The sequence below is a fragment of the Lepidochelys kempii genome, chromosome 7, assembly GCF_965140285.1.
Source record: "Lepidochelys kempii isolate rLepKem1 chromosome 7, rLepKem1.hap1, whole genome shotgun sequence".
In the NCBI taxonomy this organism is placed as follows: Eukaryota; Metazoa; Chordata; order Testudines; family Cheloniidae; genus Lepidochelys; species Lepidochelys kempii.
The window spans coordinates 2,965,958-2,982,275 of NC_136386.1; the positions used below are offsets into that span (position 1 = coordinate 2,965,958).

The following is a 16,318-nucleotide window of genomic DNA, read 5'->3' on the forward strand; positions in this document are numbered from 1 at the left end:
AGCCTCATTCAGAGAAGGAATCTTCCTTTCCTCCTACATGCAGTAGTCCAACCACCACTGAAGAAACCCACCCTGGGTACATCAGTTCCATCCAACTAGCACCCAGCATCAAACTTCCTGTTCCTGGCCAAGCTCATAGAGAAGCCACTACAAGCTCCTCTAGCTGAAGCTAACATTCTAGACCATGGACTTCAGTAGTACCAATGGAGATCTCCTGTTCTCAATGGATAGAGGACAGACATCCATTCTCATCCTCCGGGACCTCTCTGCAGTGTTTGGCACTAACTATTTCCTAGACTTTTCAAATGTGTCCCTCTGGTTAGTTTCTCACGCTAAGTCCATCACCATGGCATCTGAACTGCTACTTCTTTCTTGTGCTCCAGGAGGGCATCCCAGTTTTCAGTCTGAAAATCTAGTGACTCCAGAGAGGAGGGCCAATTAGCACATATTATTGCAGCATCTCAGTGCAGAAGTCCAACTAGCCCAGGCTATTGCATAACCTGTGTGTTGTTTACAGTAAATATAATACCATCTAATAAATGTGAGGGCTGGAGAACAGTAGGAGAGAGGGTAGCAGATTTTCACATCGTCAGGAGGGAAAGAGATTTTTAAAAAGCCAGTTTTGTCTGTGCACAACAATGAAGCTTTATGTCTATATAAACTGACAAGTCAAATTGTACTCCTGAGCCCAATTCCCACCATCAGCACCATTTTACTGTGATCACTTTGCCTCCTGCCTCTGCAGCCTGAATGGCTCTGTCTGCCAAGACGGGCAGGCAGTCAGTATGATGAAAATAAACATTAGCTGAATGGTTTGGTAATTAGCTTATCTCTTGTTCATATATATGTGTGTGTGTGTGCACAAGCATATATATACACACACACACACTTCTGTAGTTCTGGTCTGCAAGAGATTGATCGAGTCTTTTGCTCATTAACTACGTATTTAACCATTGTAAATCTACAGTTATTTTCTGAAGCCCATGGGTTAACGCTGCCACAGGAAAGCACTGCATTGTAGTGCTCAAATCAAACCTTAAAGTGGAAAGGAATCAGACAATACTGGTTATGATATTTAAACAAAACCAAATTGTATGTAATTATCCTGACACTGTATCAATCTAAATATTCCCTTGTCAATGATTTGATAACTATCTCCTTTCTGAAGCTGAAAAGCAGTCCTATTTACCCATATATACTCAGTACTCAACAGGCCAGCAATTCTTCCTCTTGTGAGATATCCTTTATAGTACCCAAGTGAACAAAATCCAGCACAGACTAAGAATCTATACACATTTCCCTTGCAGCCTTCCACCTATGGCCCTGATCTGTAATCAGATCTGCACGGACCATTGTTGGTCCTGACTGGTGGGGGCTCTGCATAGACCCAGCAGCCCAAACACATGGATCCAATTGCAGCACCAGAGCTGGAAGAGCAGTGTGTTATGCAGAGAAGAATGAGTTTTTTTAAAAATATGCCAGTAGAATGAGAAGCCATATTGCATAATTATTCTTCCCAGAATTATTTTGCACATCTGCCTTTCATAGATGAGTCCCCCTTAAAGCAGGACACTGAAGATGCAGAATCTGACTATGCTTTCTTTACCAATGAATACTTTATCTACCTTTTTAAATACACTAGGTGCAGTATTAATTCATGACACTGAGCTTTGTCTCTAATAAATGCAGTCACATTTTTTGTTATCTCTAACCAAAACTCTAATTTAGAGTGTTGTCCTTGTGAGTCTACAGAGAGCCTGAAACAAGAGCTCTGAGAGATGGAAACATCTCAAAGAGGTGTTTCCCAGGAAGCCTTAAAGATGACAATTTAAACATTAACACTGTTTGACTGCTGATCGCTTCAGCCAAAATATCCAGCAAACAAGGGAAATTTTCAAAAATGTTCAGATTCCAATGGAAAACTGAAGGCCCAAAGGTTCCCTGACCACTCTTGTTATGCAGTTATGCACTGTGAATTCAAATCCTGCAGCATATTGAAAACTGGAAACGTGGTGACAGTGTATTATTATTATTAGAACTTGCCAGAAGAAAAACACATTGTTAATGAACAAAAGACTATCAATCTCTTACAGACCAGAATGATATGTTTCCCCCACAAAATAATCCCACTTTCAAATGTTTTGAGACAAAATAAAATGAAAAATTTCAAAAAACATTTTGAAACAAACATTTGTATTTCAAAAATGTCCAAAGGAAACCTTTTGTTTCAACTAAAAAAAGGATCATTATTTCATTTTGATTTTTGGAATCCAAATAAATTCAGTGTCTATTTTCAGTGTCTGGATTGTTGGCGTTTTCCCTCACTCTCTCCATTATTTTACTTCCCCCTCTTTTTTCCCCCCCCAACAGTAAAACAGTTGGAAAACAGTGAGTGGGAGTGTGAAAGTGGGATGGGGGGAGGAAAATCCCATTTTCACATTTATTTACTGTTTTCTACCTGCCACAGCTGTTTGGCAGTGCTGCTGATAAACTGTCTGGTGGCTCAGGGAGGGAATTGGGGGAGGGTGGAGAGCAGCAAGCAGCAGGTGGGTGGAGGCCTAGGGGTGGGGCGGTGTGGGGATCAGAGATGGGAAGAGGTGGAATGAGGGTGGGGTCTTGAGGGTAGAAGCAGATTTGGGGGCAAGGCCTCAGCGCGGAGCAGGGGTGGAGCACCCCCTCTGATACAAGTTGGACTAGATGATCACACTGATACCTTCTGGCCTTGGAATCTATGAAAGATGGGGGGAGGCAAAGGGAAGGGAAAATACCCACTTTTCACTTACATTTTTGTTATTCTTTTCCCATTGGAAAAAGTAATGACCTTGGCCTTGCAGTTATTGGTAAATAAATCTTAGGAGACGTCTATTTGTCCCAAAGTCAAGTCAGAACATTATGGGCAGCGAAAGATTCTCCACCCGCCCTACTAATATGCCTCCACTTTGCTTCGTTGTTGGTCTCACTGCTGACGCAGCCCACCCAGCTGCCAGCTAGGATCAGCTTTGGTGGTGATTTTGGTTATGTGGATGCTCGTCCCTGGAAAGCAAGCAGTGAGTCATCATCCCCCCTTTTGACTCAAGTGGTTGGCCAAATTCAGGGTGTTGTGGGTTGCTCCAGTTAGGAGGGAAAACTGATGAGAGAGCCAAGTATTTTCTTTGATACAATCTTGTTTATTTACCAAGAAGGAACCAAGTCCCCTTTCCTTGAGCCCAGGGGGAGCCAAACAACCGGAGACAGATTCGCTGCTTACAGCTCCAAGCCTCTTGAGCGAATACTAGAAGACCCCTTTCTAAGCTACTCGCAGGGTCATGCACAGGGCTTGTCCAGGGCATGTTGGTCTTGGACTCTTGCTTCCCACCCACACACTGCCCACTAGCAGTGCACGGAGGAATGGAGGTCTGTGGGGGGGGAGAGGGGCGGGGAAGTGGTAATGTCAGCCCTGCGGGGGAGGCAGGACTCGGAAGAGCAGCTCGGGTCAGGTCAGCTGTGCATGGGCAGGCGGCAGGGGTCCTCAGGCCAGCCCCATGTGCAGGGGAGAGAGAGGGGCATCTCAGGCCAGTCCTGTGGACGGGCGAGGGGATGGGGGAGGAGGCCCTTGGGCCGGCCCCACGGGTGGACGCGCTTGCGCTGGGGAGAAAGAGTAGGGGGCCTGGGGCCGGCCCCATGAGGCATTCTGGTTTCCCTTTGGAAAAATATGGTCACCCTAATGAGGCATAGGCTAGGCCTCTCTCACCATTAGTACTCATCCTGATGGGACTCAGGGTGAAGAACAGGGAGAACGGGTTATCCCAAATTAAAAGGAATCAGCTACATCAGTGGCAGCTGGTTCTAAACTGCCAGTGCTTCCCCTCACTCCTATTATTTTTGTGTTAAACTAATTTAGTTTGCATTGACTTGCTTCCGTGGGGGAAAACCTGGTAAAACGAGCTGCCAGACGGTATCCCGGGCTTCAGTCTCCCTTCCCTTTGGCAGCATCAAACAGTCGTCCCAGCAATAGCATGAGAGGAAATATTGCACTGCAAAGCTATGCAAATGTAACGCCGATGGACCCTGGTTGTTGACGGGTGGAATTGAACCAGGGACCTCTGGAGCTTAGTGCATGAGCCTCTACCACAGGAGCTAAAAGTCACTATCTATGATAGTCAAGCTGAGGTCAAATCTTCATTCATTTGTCGTACAATATTCCACTGAGTGTGCCAATTCTCTATTCTGTCCTGAGCACATGGCAGCTCCATGGCTGGTAGTGCCTCACTCCACTCAACTGTTAGTGTTTTATAGGACAGAGATCTGTAAAAGCTACATAGAGGTTGTGTAGAATCTAGAAGTTGCTGTCATAGATTTTTAAGAATCAAGTCTGTGTACTTTTTCAGTTGTCTTCACCTGCCACTTAACAAACACTTCTTGTCCTCTTCACTTAAGGATTCAATATAAATGTTTTCATTGGTCAACTTTTGGACTGAAGTCTTTGCTTCTTCCAGTACTTTTTCAATGGATAGCTCTCTGATTGATCCAAATGTAGCTTCTATTGCTGGACAAAGATCTACTACTGTTGTAGAAGATTCTTGGATGGCATTGTTTAATGACCCAAGTGGTTTCAACAGTAGACTTACAAGACAGAGAATGGCAATAGTATTCTCCAAACATAGTAGGAAAAGTAATCCACCAGCCTCACTACTTAGATCCATCCCATCTTCGTAGATACTTTCCAAAGCCAGTAATAATGGCTGGAGTAATTTTAAGACAACAGCCAAGGATCACTCTTGAGAAAGCCAGAGGGTTTTCCCAGGTTGGACTAATTTGAACTTCAGTCCCACTGTATCTTCTATATTTTCCAAGATAGTCAGTCTTTTTGGACTCTTGCTGAAAAAAGGAATATAATGAGCACATTAAATTTATAGCTTTTTAAAATGTCTTTTGAAGAGTCTGCAGCTCGTACTAGCGCTAGTTGGAGTAGATGGCCTATGCAGTGTGTATAGGGGAGATGAGGGTTAAACTTTTCTCTGAGCAAAGTTTGTGCTCCACCATGTCTTCCAGAGAAGTTTGCAGCTCCATCAAATGCACAAGCTGCCATCTGTTTGGGGTCCAATTGACAAGCATTTAACTCGTCTAAAATGTGGGTTGTCACAGATTTAGCTGAAGTGTCTATTACTTGAACATCTAGAAATGCATCTACTGGCCTACCACTGACCTCAAGATAACGTACACAATGACTTAATACTTGATGCCCATTTGCACTGGTGCATTCATCAGCCGTGTATGCAAATTTTTTGAATGTGGGGAGAGAGTTCTTCACTTTTCAACTGTTGAATCTTTCACTGTTGCACCACATGCGTCTAGCCAGTCAGCTGAGTTTCTTGCAGAAAGACAGTGAGCATTTGCTGGTCTTGTTCGGAACCAATGTTCAACTTCAGGACTTCAGCTCCCTCACCGCCCCTGCATTCAAGTGACAATGCACTTAACATTGGCCTCCAGTTTGTAGCGTGTGGTATCTCTTGCTTAAATAGAAAGTAGGATGCCACAGCCATGTTTGTTCTCATGAACTGTGTTGTGTCTCCAGCATTCTTAACAACCTCATTAACACTCACCGGTGTTGTCCTTGGTCAGTGGAGATTCAGAGTTCCGAGGTGCTTTCGCATGAGTTCACCTCCCAGGTGGGGGGCAAGGCGGCACTTTGCTCGTTCCTCCAGCTGCTCACTGTTCACTCTGGCCACTGTTGTTCGTTGTGCCACCGTTCACTCCATCGCTCTGTTGCCAATGGCCCTGCGCCGTCACCTTCTGCTGTCACCTGCCACTGTGACCTCTGCGAGTTGGTCTGTTGAGATTCCACCAGTGGGGGAACTTCGCTGCTAGTGCAGACTGGGCCGTCTCTTCCACAGAAACACTGTCCCACAGCAGGTCTAAGCACTTAGACCTGCTTATCCGTGATTTCAGCTGTAGTGGTCAATTAACAAACCAAAAGACTATCTATGGCAGAGGAGGGCAAACTTTTTGGCCTGAGGGCCACATATGGGTATGGAAATTGTATGGTGGGCCATGAATGCTCACAAAATTGGGGATTGGGGTGCAGGAGGGAGTGAGGGCTCTGGCTGGGGGTATGGGCTCTGGGGTGGGACCAGAAATTAGGAGTTCAGGGTGCGGGAGGGGGGTCCAGGCTGGGGCAGGGGTGTGGGTGGGGGGTAAGGGCTCTGGGGTGCAGGAGGGTGGGACCGGGGGGTTTGGAGGGTAGGAGGGGGATCAGGGCTGGGGCAGGAGGTTGGGGCACGGGAGGGGATCGGGGTGCAGGCTCTGGGCGGCACTTACCTCAAGCAGCTCCCAGACGCAGCAGCATGTCCCCCCTCCGGCTCCTACGTGGAGGCGCAGCCAGGGGGTTCTGTGCACTGCCCTGTCTGCAGTCACCACCCCTGTACCTCCAATTGGCCCTGTTTTCTGGCCAATGGGAGCTGTGGGGGCAGCACTTGTGGTGGGGGGCAGCATGCAGAGCCCCATAGCTGTCCCTACACATACAAGCTGGAGGGGGGACATGCTGCTGCTTCCAGGACCTGTGAGGAGCATGCCCCCGACCCTACTCCCCGGCAGGAGCTCAAGGACCGGATTAAAATATTTGAAGGGCCGGATGTGGCCCCCAAGCCATAGTTTGCCAACCTCTGATCTATGGAGCCTAATCAGCTCTGTCTTTAAACAGTGGCGAGGGGCATGTCAAATAGTACTTGTGTTTCAGGCAGACTGACGGGTTGGCAAACTATGGCTTGGGGGCCACCACAGCGCCTCCTGCTGTTCACCCTGGGAATTAGCTCAGTTCATGTGGAAAGCCCTCTGACAGTGGTGTCCCATCCATCTCTCGCCCTAGATTGGCGTCTCCACCCGCGTTGCTCCCAGCTTGCAGCATCCTCTTCAGGACACTGCCCTCTGCTCTAGTTTCACCCCCTTCCAGGGGTTTGGTGTTATCAGCAGTCCTTCTCTTTGCCACAGCCACAATGGCCAACCACACCCCAAAGTCTAACCCCTTTTGGCAGGGGTCTGGTGCTGTCCGTGATGGCCACTCCAAATGGCCAGTTGGAAGTGCAAGGGGGGGGAAACAGGCCCACACTCTACTCTGGATCCTGACCCAGGGACCCTTTGGCAGCAGCCTTCCTGCCTGCCCTCCTTCTCTCCCTTTGTCCATCTCTCTCCCTGGGCCATTTCCACTTTGGACCCTTTGCACCGGCTAGGCACTTTTTCTCAGGGCCCGCAGCCCAGCAGGTACCAGGCTGGAGTCCCCTTCTGCTCCCCCCGCTTGCCCAACACTGCGCTGTCCCTCGTGCTAGTCTCCTCACACAGGAGACAGACCTTCACCCTCTGATGGCCTGGGAGAGACTGCCTGCTCCCTTCCTGGGCAGCCTTTATATAGGCTGTAATACTGGCCCTGATTGGCTCTCTAACAGGGCCTCTCTGATTGGCTGCCGCCTTGCGCAGCTGCTCTGGTCTGTTGTAGCCCAATCTGGCATGGGGGTGGGGCACCGCTCCACCACACAGACCATCAAGCAAAACACCTGCCCCCACCCTCTCTCTTGATGCCCTCAATCAGCATGGGCTAAGTTCTACTGCCCTTTACTCCTACAATAAGAACAACAACATTTCATTATGTCCCTTCCCACCACCCCTGCATTCAAGTGATTTGTAACCCAACCCCAGCCAAAATCTATCACTTGGGCAACAAAGCTCTGTTTGCTGGATACCTAGGTAGATTATTATTGTAAATACAATCTGGTCCTGAAGCCTTTCTCCCCAGCCCATCACTAGCTGTCAGGGAGAGCTCATTTAGACTTTGCTTACAATTCATAATTTGAAATTATTAGGATAGCTAACTTCACCGAAATGAATGCACTGACATGGTCATAAAAAACAACAGCTGTATAAGGAAGCTCGTCTGTGTTCATACTTTTGAAATCTATTATACTTTTTTCAGATACACGTATTTTATCATACACTTTATATGCTTTAAAAGTGTGTATTAATGTTTCAATTTCAATTCAAATTTCCAAACAATCACTAATTTGGCAACACTGCATGTAACTAGTTCACAAAACTGGGGGTGGGGGATGTTGGGGAAGGGTGAGGTGTAGGGAAATCCCTGGGGAACTGCAATATACAAGAAGCACCTGAGCTATTGAAAAAAGAAAAGGAGTACTTGTGGCACCTTAGAGACTAACAAATTTATTTATTTGAGCATAAGCTTTTGTGAGCTACAGCGCACTTCATCGGATGCATCTGATGAAGTGCGCTGTAGCTCACGAAAGCTTATGCTCAAGTAAATTGGTTAGTCTCTAAGGTGCCACAAGTCCTCCTTTTCTTTTTGCGGGTACAGACACAGGGCTGCTACTCTGAAACCTGAGCTATTGAGTAATTCCAAGAACAGGCAAAGTAAACAGCCTTGGAGATCATGTTAGCACTAATCTCCTGATCAGTAGCTTGTCTTTGTGACTAACTTGCTTGCCAATGACTTGTTGTCAAGGTCAGGAAATACTCTAAAAGGCAAACAAAGCACATATCCTGGTGGGGAGAGGGCAAGAGCTCTTTTGCTCTTTTTGATCATATCAAAGCACTCCTCTCCATTACAATAAAGCCTAAATATAAGCAATGGCTTCAAGCTAACATTTTGTACCTTAAGTGAAAGAATGGTGAAACCTTGGAGCCAGGCTGCTAAAGCAGAACCAAGTCAGCAAAGGGTGAGAAGCAATAAAAGCAGTGATGGAATTCAGAGAGACAGATGGGCTAGAGGGCCATTAGACTGCATGATGATATGTAAAATGCCAAATGTACATTACCTTCCAGACAAATTCAAGGTATAAAGGGCATGTATGTGATCATGAAGAATAGCTGTTTTAATACAGAGTCTTCTAATGACATCTAATTTGTTTCTATGGTCAGGATGATTCTCTTTGACATCTCCAGAGCTGATGGAAGGGAGATTTCAGGAAAATAAGTGACTGTTAATCAGACCTGGGTATGATGTTTATCCTGCCTATCTATTACCCACTGAGCTACTGAGTTAAGATGTGTTGTGTATACAATACACAGAAAGTATAGTAAGGTCTTAGAGATTTCATATATTGGATTGGCTAATATCATGCAAGCTCTGAAAGGGCAAAAAATATCAGAGACAGTGGAGTTTCCATCAAGGGAAATACATACGATGCTAAGATGTGGAATTCCATTTACCGATTGAAAAATGTGTCCGTTTTGGCTTATGGACGTGGGATGCACTTAAGAAATATGCAGATGTGTTGCCAGCCACTTTGCTACTGCACTCATGATAAGGATGTCAAAATGTGAGACCATTACAGCATGATAGGATAAGCCTCATGGTTCACTGAGAACACGATGAGTAGCATCAGTAAAAGTGGAAGCAATCTCAAATACTAGATAATGTAGGAAAATACCAGAATATTAGGCCCTCGGTACATTACATATTCCAAGACCAGAAGTGGATATGCTAAAATACCATGAGAAAGGATGTTCTCACAGTGTTTACAGCTAGGCCCACAAATCTCAGGAGAGCCTTTTTCCTTGAGATTTCCAGATGATTTGATTTTCAGTCTTCAGTTCTATAGGTTCAAGCAGTATACATAATTTGGATATTCTTCACTTCGCTGAACTGAACTCCTTACTCTGAAATTTTGAGCTTTCCACAGCCCTAACAACCACCGTATGTGACAGGGACATTACACAAGTACCCATACACCCTAGTAATAAATCGCTGCATGGGGAAGTACACTAAGACTATATGACTCCTACTTTCGTATCCTCAGATGAATGTATTTCTGCATAACCAGGTGCAGTTCAGTTTACTGAACTGACTCCCTCAATTCTTTGCATTATCCCAAGGCAGATGAAGAAAGGACCGACCTGTGCTCATTGGCTAGTGGAAGAGTCAGAAAATGCCTTGTCAGTTAGAAGGGAAATGTTTTTTTGAAGAATTATTTTGGCAAGACCAGAATGAAGTTCACAGCCTATGGGAAGAAGACATTTCCACCAAGATGAAAATAGAGAGGTAGGCACTGGGGGAAAATAGAATCATAGAAGATCAGGGCGGGAAGGGACCTCAGGAGGTCATCTAGTCCCATCTCCTGCTCAAAGCAGGACCCATCCCCAACTAAATCATCCCAGCCAGGGCTTTGTCAAGCTTGACCTTAAAAACTTCTAAGGAGGGAGATTCCACCACCTCCCTAGGTAGAGCTCCTTTGCCCTCTAGTGCACCCATTTAGAGCCAGATTCTGTCCTGTCTCACCCACATGGACTTGCACAAGATGTAAATAGGGAAGAATCTGGCCCTTAGAGAGTTTAGACTGTAGCAGATTGATCTACCAGCAGGCAACAGTATGTTGCCATAAGGTACTGTATAACCCTGAGGAATGGACTCAGGACTTCAGCTTATTAACTCTGCATGCTGTTAATTTTCATGGAGAGACTCATCCAATGCCCACTGACATTGTTGGGAGTCTTTCCATTTACTTCAGTGGGCACTGAATCAGGTCTTAAATAACTTTCCTTGAAGAGTAAAGTGGGAAGCTGCTTTCAGGAGGTTCTACAACTGTGCGCTTTTAACGAGTCCTCCACTGGGCTTTAAACATAACGAGGTAGCACAAGAGCTTCTGTCAGCACTTCAGCACCTAGATGCGTGACAGTCAAAGCTACAACAAACCACTCACTGGAGATCTGAACTCTAGGTTTGTTTGGCTAAGCTTGCGGATTCACCATTGTCCTCCAGTTTGGCCTGGTTGAAAAGGAAGCTAGAGCGCTGTGGAGAATTATGCTTAGCTGCTTCCTTTACCCTCCAGAATGGCAACTGAACACGACAAGGTGTTCCTGTGTGCTGAAATGATTGAATGCCATGTGCTGAATGAGATCAGCAAGTCAAAACATCGTTCCCGAAGTGATTCTCTTGCTGTCGGTCTGAATATCAGGGGGAGGAGAACAACAGATGGTGCAGCCGGAATACTGCTGCTGCTTTAAGCATTTTACAAAATCTCCAAGTCATGGACTAATTCAGACTTTAGTTTGGATGAGGTACAATGCAGCAGGCTCAGCAGCAGCACCAGCCCAGCCCTTTAACTTAGGTGTATTTGATCCCGAAGAGCGTCTGGGGATTGGAGTCTCAGTGGCTCTCTCGTTTTTGCGTTCCCCTTTTCCCATCATGTTTGCATTTCTCACCAATCTAGGCAAGGAGCTTCTATCTAGACAGAGACTAGAAACTTGGGAATGGGGGAAAGTAAGTCCGGTTACAGACACAGAGCCTTTCACCTGAAATTAACTGCTCTGAATATGGTTTGCATTGGTAGTAACTGTTTATGGAAATAAGATGGTGGTCTCAGTCCAATTACTGAGGATAGAGTGAGAGTACACAGGGTTCTTCATCCCCAAACACATCATAGGTGCTAAATGACACCATTTCTAGCAGCACTGGTAGATACTGAGGATCTCATTGACAGGTAGACTGAGTTTCATTCACTCCTCTAGAGAGGTCTCCTTCAAAATAGGCTGAGTCACCCATTGGATGGACAATGCTGGCAATCTCCAGTCGCCAAGGCTGTCAAGCCAACCTCGACATTCATTAATAATGATGGTAACACAAGCCTGTTTCTTTCTGTTCTCTATGCACAGCACTGGAGAGCCCCACACCCACCGCAGTAAGAGTGTTATCACCCTCAACCTAAGGCAGGATGATCATTATTTTTATTATAGTAACAGCTAGTGGCTTCCACTGAGATCAGGGCTCCACTGTGTTAGAGGTTATACAAACACATAGTGCTCCTTAACCGAGGTGCTCTGAGAGTGGAGAGACATTTCAGGATAATGTCTTCAAGGTCTTTAATATAGTCACCTCTGATAGTTACATAGTGCTCACGCTCATTAAATCAACACAGAATGTAGCTCTTTGGTAGAGTATATCCACTGATGCACAACTGAATCAATCTTTTGTGTCATACTTTCACAGCAGAAAAGAACCAATCCTCTATTGTAAAGCAGATATCTAACTCCCTTAAATTCCTTGATGGTTAAATATAAAGATCTCATTCTCTTTTAAACCAAATGAAAGAAATACAGGTGACAATATGCATGTGTTTTGATTAAAGCCTTTTCCTAATAGCCATCCAGATCTTCCACTGCAGTTCCAATCTTCAAGAAACAAACAGAATTCATGGATCAGAATGCCTCAAGATTGATATGAAATGGCTATAAACCAAGAGTAAAATATAAAGGGCCTGATCCTGTAATTGCTTTAGGAAAGAAACTTAACAGTTATGTGTACGTTGTCTGCAGGGTTGGGCTCCAAATAATTTCAGGAAGATGGGAGGATTAAAAAAACATGCCTTTACCCTTCACTGTGACAAAGTGGCATGTTGGGGACTCGTTCATTAGCAGTCCCCAAGAAATAAACAAATCCCAGGGAGTCTCACTGCAGAGACAGAGGGAAAGTGTATTCCTCAGCCAAAATGGTCCAAATCTAGTAGGTTTTTTCGTTACTAATGATTCTATAAATATTTAAAAGAAATCAAGCAGTGGCTTCTGAAGAATGCACTGAGATATATACGCCTAATTCAAGTGACTTATTGGAGGAAACATGTCAGGAAAGGCATTTGGGCATTGGATGTTTTTCTTTCTCTTCTTTTGTGATTAAGTTTTCCAACACTGAATCATAAAGAAAGTGTAAATGTGCAACCAGAACAAGAGGCTTCATCCAACACAGCCTATTGGTCAATCCCAAAAAACATACCAAGCAATAAAGACTTGTCACAATTCAGGGCAACTGCACCTGTATTCTCCCTCCATGGACAAGCCAGGGCATCCACTCTAGGCTCCGAGCTCCTCAGCCATCCCCCCTCTTGGGTAGAGACACACATCTCTCTCTACCTCCTGACTGCAGTATTTCCAGGCTGCACAGTTCCCTGCCTTCACTGTGTGTTCCACAGTAAGTTAGTGGGCCTGCATTGCTTTCTTCTCAGAGGCTATAAACAGTGTAATTGCCCACAGTTAATCCACCACACAATTCTTTCTAAGCAAGCACATTTATTCTGAAGATAAAAGCATTCAGGAGAAAACATACTGCATGCTAATACATACTGTATGCATGCTAATAGCTTGCCACAGGTCCCCGCATCCCCAGCTCCAGTCGTGGCTTTGGCAGGTGATCCGTCCTTCGACCCACCAACAGTTTTCTGTGGTTACAAGCTCATAACAATTGTTAGCTCAGAACGGCCACCTGCGTAAATCTGAGAGTCCCTCCTTTATACAGTTTGGCCCTTTGATCTTGGGGCACTGGGAACAGGTAATTAGCAAACAATTGTCCTTCCTTCAGGGCGTAGCTTCAAAGTGCTGGGTTTTTGCATAACCAGAGGCCGGCGGTGCGGGGGAGAGACTGCATTTACCTTTTCCTAGCTATTTCCCAGGAATTCCACTTCACACTATTGTCCCAACAGTTCATTGTCTGCCACATTGTCCAATATAGTTCTTTGATCACCCAGACCCACAATATTACAGAACCTTTGCATTTAAAACACTGGACTCCAAAAATACTTAAACCTAATTCAGTGAGATCTCCCAAAGTACAGGGAATTGCATCTGTCACAGACACATTATCTGTTACCTTTAAATATTCCCCTTATACCTTAAAATACTGTCAGGAGACGGAATCGCTGAGCCTCACACCCAAATGCAGGATAAATAAGATTTACCTAATGGAGCTCAACCTATTGAAGTCCTGATTCCCATTCCTCTGCTCAAACTGTTACTCAACAACAGAGATATTCATTCCCAAGCCAACTGGGGAGAGGAGGGGGAGACATCAAGAGGATGCAGCTCCTTTCCAACATCTTGTCTCCAGAAATCCTAGAGACTGATGCCTCAACATCTGGGCACGTTCTTCAATTGTCAGAGAGCGAAGAGTGTCATGGGACTTGCCAGCAATCTACTGAGCATAAACAGATGACAACGTGTCACCATCTGGAAGGCTCTAAACCAGTTAAAGGTACTTTGGAGACTTACGTTAGCTTGTGTTGAACCAAAGCTGTGAGCAGGACTTTGCGGAGAATCCTACACAATAGTTACAGAGCATTTGCTTATCTTGCACTATGGCTGGGTTTGGTGTACACTTTAATGAGATGTCCCTGCCAAAATGCTTTGTTGGATTGTGATAAGTAGGCTGAGCAGCATGTATACACAGGCTAGATGTGAATGGGGCCTTGGGGCAATTACAGAATACTGTCTATGTTTGCAATCCAAAATATAGCTACATTTATCAGCCTCCCATATGTAAACTAAACCACACTTACAACCAAGCTATTGATTGACCTCAGACTATGTTCCAGAGGAGTTGGGATCTGAAGAACACTCCAAGAGCCTTATCTCCCCAGTTAGCAGTCTATCTGTTACAGAGCTGCAGCCTGCCAATACATAGTGATCTGCTGACCTGTCAAAGATCTACACATGTGAAAGATCCTACTAGAGGCGATAAATTGATCCCTGATAGATGGATCACTACCCGCCGACCCGGCGGGTAGTGTAGACATACCCTAAGCTTTACCTGCTTGTGTGGGTTTTATTTTTAAAAACTGGAAAATGTCATTGTAAAACAAAACTAAAAAAAGGCAGAGGAACTTAGGGACTAGTGTAGTATCTAAAACTATTTTTAACACCTTTTAAAAATATGGATTAGATTTCAAGTTTGCTGATATTCCTTTAATCACAGCGGTACACAAGTACTGCCATAATGAACTCATTTGGTCTACTTGTGCATTGTTGGTTACATGTGTTTTCCAGGGTCAGAGCCCCCATCTACCCCATAACTCTCACATACACATTATTGTCCAAGCTGCCATAATCATCGTACCTAGCCATAACATTTAGAGAGGATCCAAAACATGGCATCACATTTTTCATCGTGTAAATAACATTCTATAGGGAAGCATCAGCACAGGCACATCACAAAAGGAAAAAAAGTGCAACAGCAGAAAAATATCATGAATTCGTCCTAAAACAGATGGCATGGTGCTGAAAAAAGTTGGAATTAATAATTTCCAGGAAGGAATACAGTTTGTATATTTAAGATGCAATCTCTTACCAAGCAACCAAGAAACATACACAAAAGTGCGTTGATTACAATTTTCATTTAACTCATTCAGATTGTTATCAGCTGGGAAAGTAGTAATGCCTAGTACAAATGTTCTTTAAAAAAAACACAGGGATTACGTAAAAATGTAATTGATTATGGCTCCAATCCTGCAATCGGAGCCACATGCATACATATATCAAAGACACACACATCTATTCTGATTAATTTTGATCCCTGGGGCTGAACTATGAGCTTGCCACAAGCCCCGAGCAAAGGGTGTTGCTTTGTTGTGCGGCCCCTGGAGCAGGCCAGGAGGCAGACAGTGACTCTGAGATTGGTAATCAGCCGCCAGGGTTTCTCTTTGCTCTGAGGGGGAAGTACCCTGCACCAGGTCTATGGCGAGCAAAAGGTATTTTCCTCACAGTGTTGGCGCAGCTATGCTGACCCCGTGTTGGGGCATGGTGCAAAACTCTGCCCATTCCCCCACCCCGACCTTCCCACTCCTGCTTGCATGCATGGGGGACAGAACGTGAGACTGTGTCTTCCCCTGTACAACTACTCACAGCAAGGGTAGCGCACATGAGCTTGACGGGTCGCCCAACACTTCTTTACAGCCTTATGCATTGCATAATTTGATCCTTCGCTTGCAAATCCATACACTATCCTGCCTGGTGTTCCGTAATTGCCAGATTCTTTGCCAGCAGTTTAAAAAAGTCAAATTTGGTGGAGTTCACTTTAAATACTGCCAGTTTATCTAGGGCAAGACCTGGCTCATTAAGTTGATTAAGCTGACACCCACTTTGATCTAACAATAAGATCTATGAGACCTACCTCATCATAGACACTGTCATTTCTGCTGAAGTCTCCAACCTTCCTTGGAAGAACATGGACATGAACGTGCTGAAAATTCAAAAACAACAAACAATGGTGATTATCTAGATAATTTTTGTAGGCTGACAGTGATGTTTTCCTGACATCCTATTACTACACACTGGCTCCCACTGTATTATTTTCAGAGTCAAAAAAATGTTAACCTGTTCTATAACTGTATTGCAAATCTTCAGAGACTGCATAAGATGAAAAACATGAGAAAGCAACTTTGCTGTAATATGAGCATTTGAGTGAAATGCCAGAAAGTTTAGGAATTATTCAGAGTTGTCAGTCTGAGTTGTATTTAGCCAGCGCTCTGAAATGACAGCATATTTTAAAGCTGACTGTTGTGACATTGAAACT

General features: G+C 44.9%; 1 protein-coding gene across 15 annotated transcripts in view; it reads right to left on the reverse strand.

Annotated features, from left to right (window-relative positions):
• FHIT (fragile histidine triad diadenosine triphosphatase) overlaps nucleotides 1-16,318 on the reverse strand; it is a 1,095,796-nt gene that overhangs the window by 135,298 nt on the left and 944,180 nt on the right. For 14 of the 15 annotated variants that reach the window (XM_073350942.2, XM_073350941.2, XM_073350947.2 and 11 more), the window contains one exon: nucleotides 15,917-15,985. The exons of the other annotated variant lie outside the window; for it this stretch is intronic. In XM_073350942.2, the coding sequence (XP_073207043.1) occupies nucleotides 15,917-15,985 (69 nt within the window). The remainder of the gene's footprint in view (nucleotides 1-15,916; nucleotides 15,986-16,318) is intronic. 15 annotated transcript variants of the gene reach the window in all.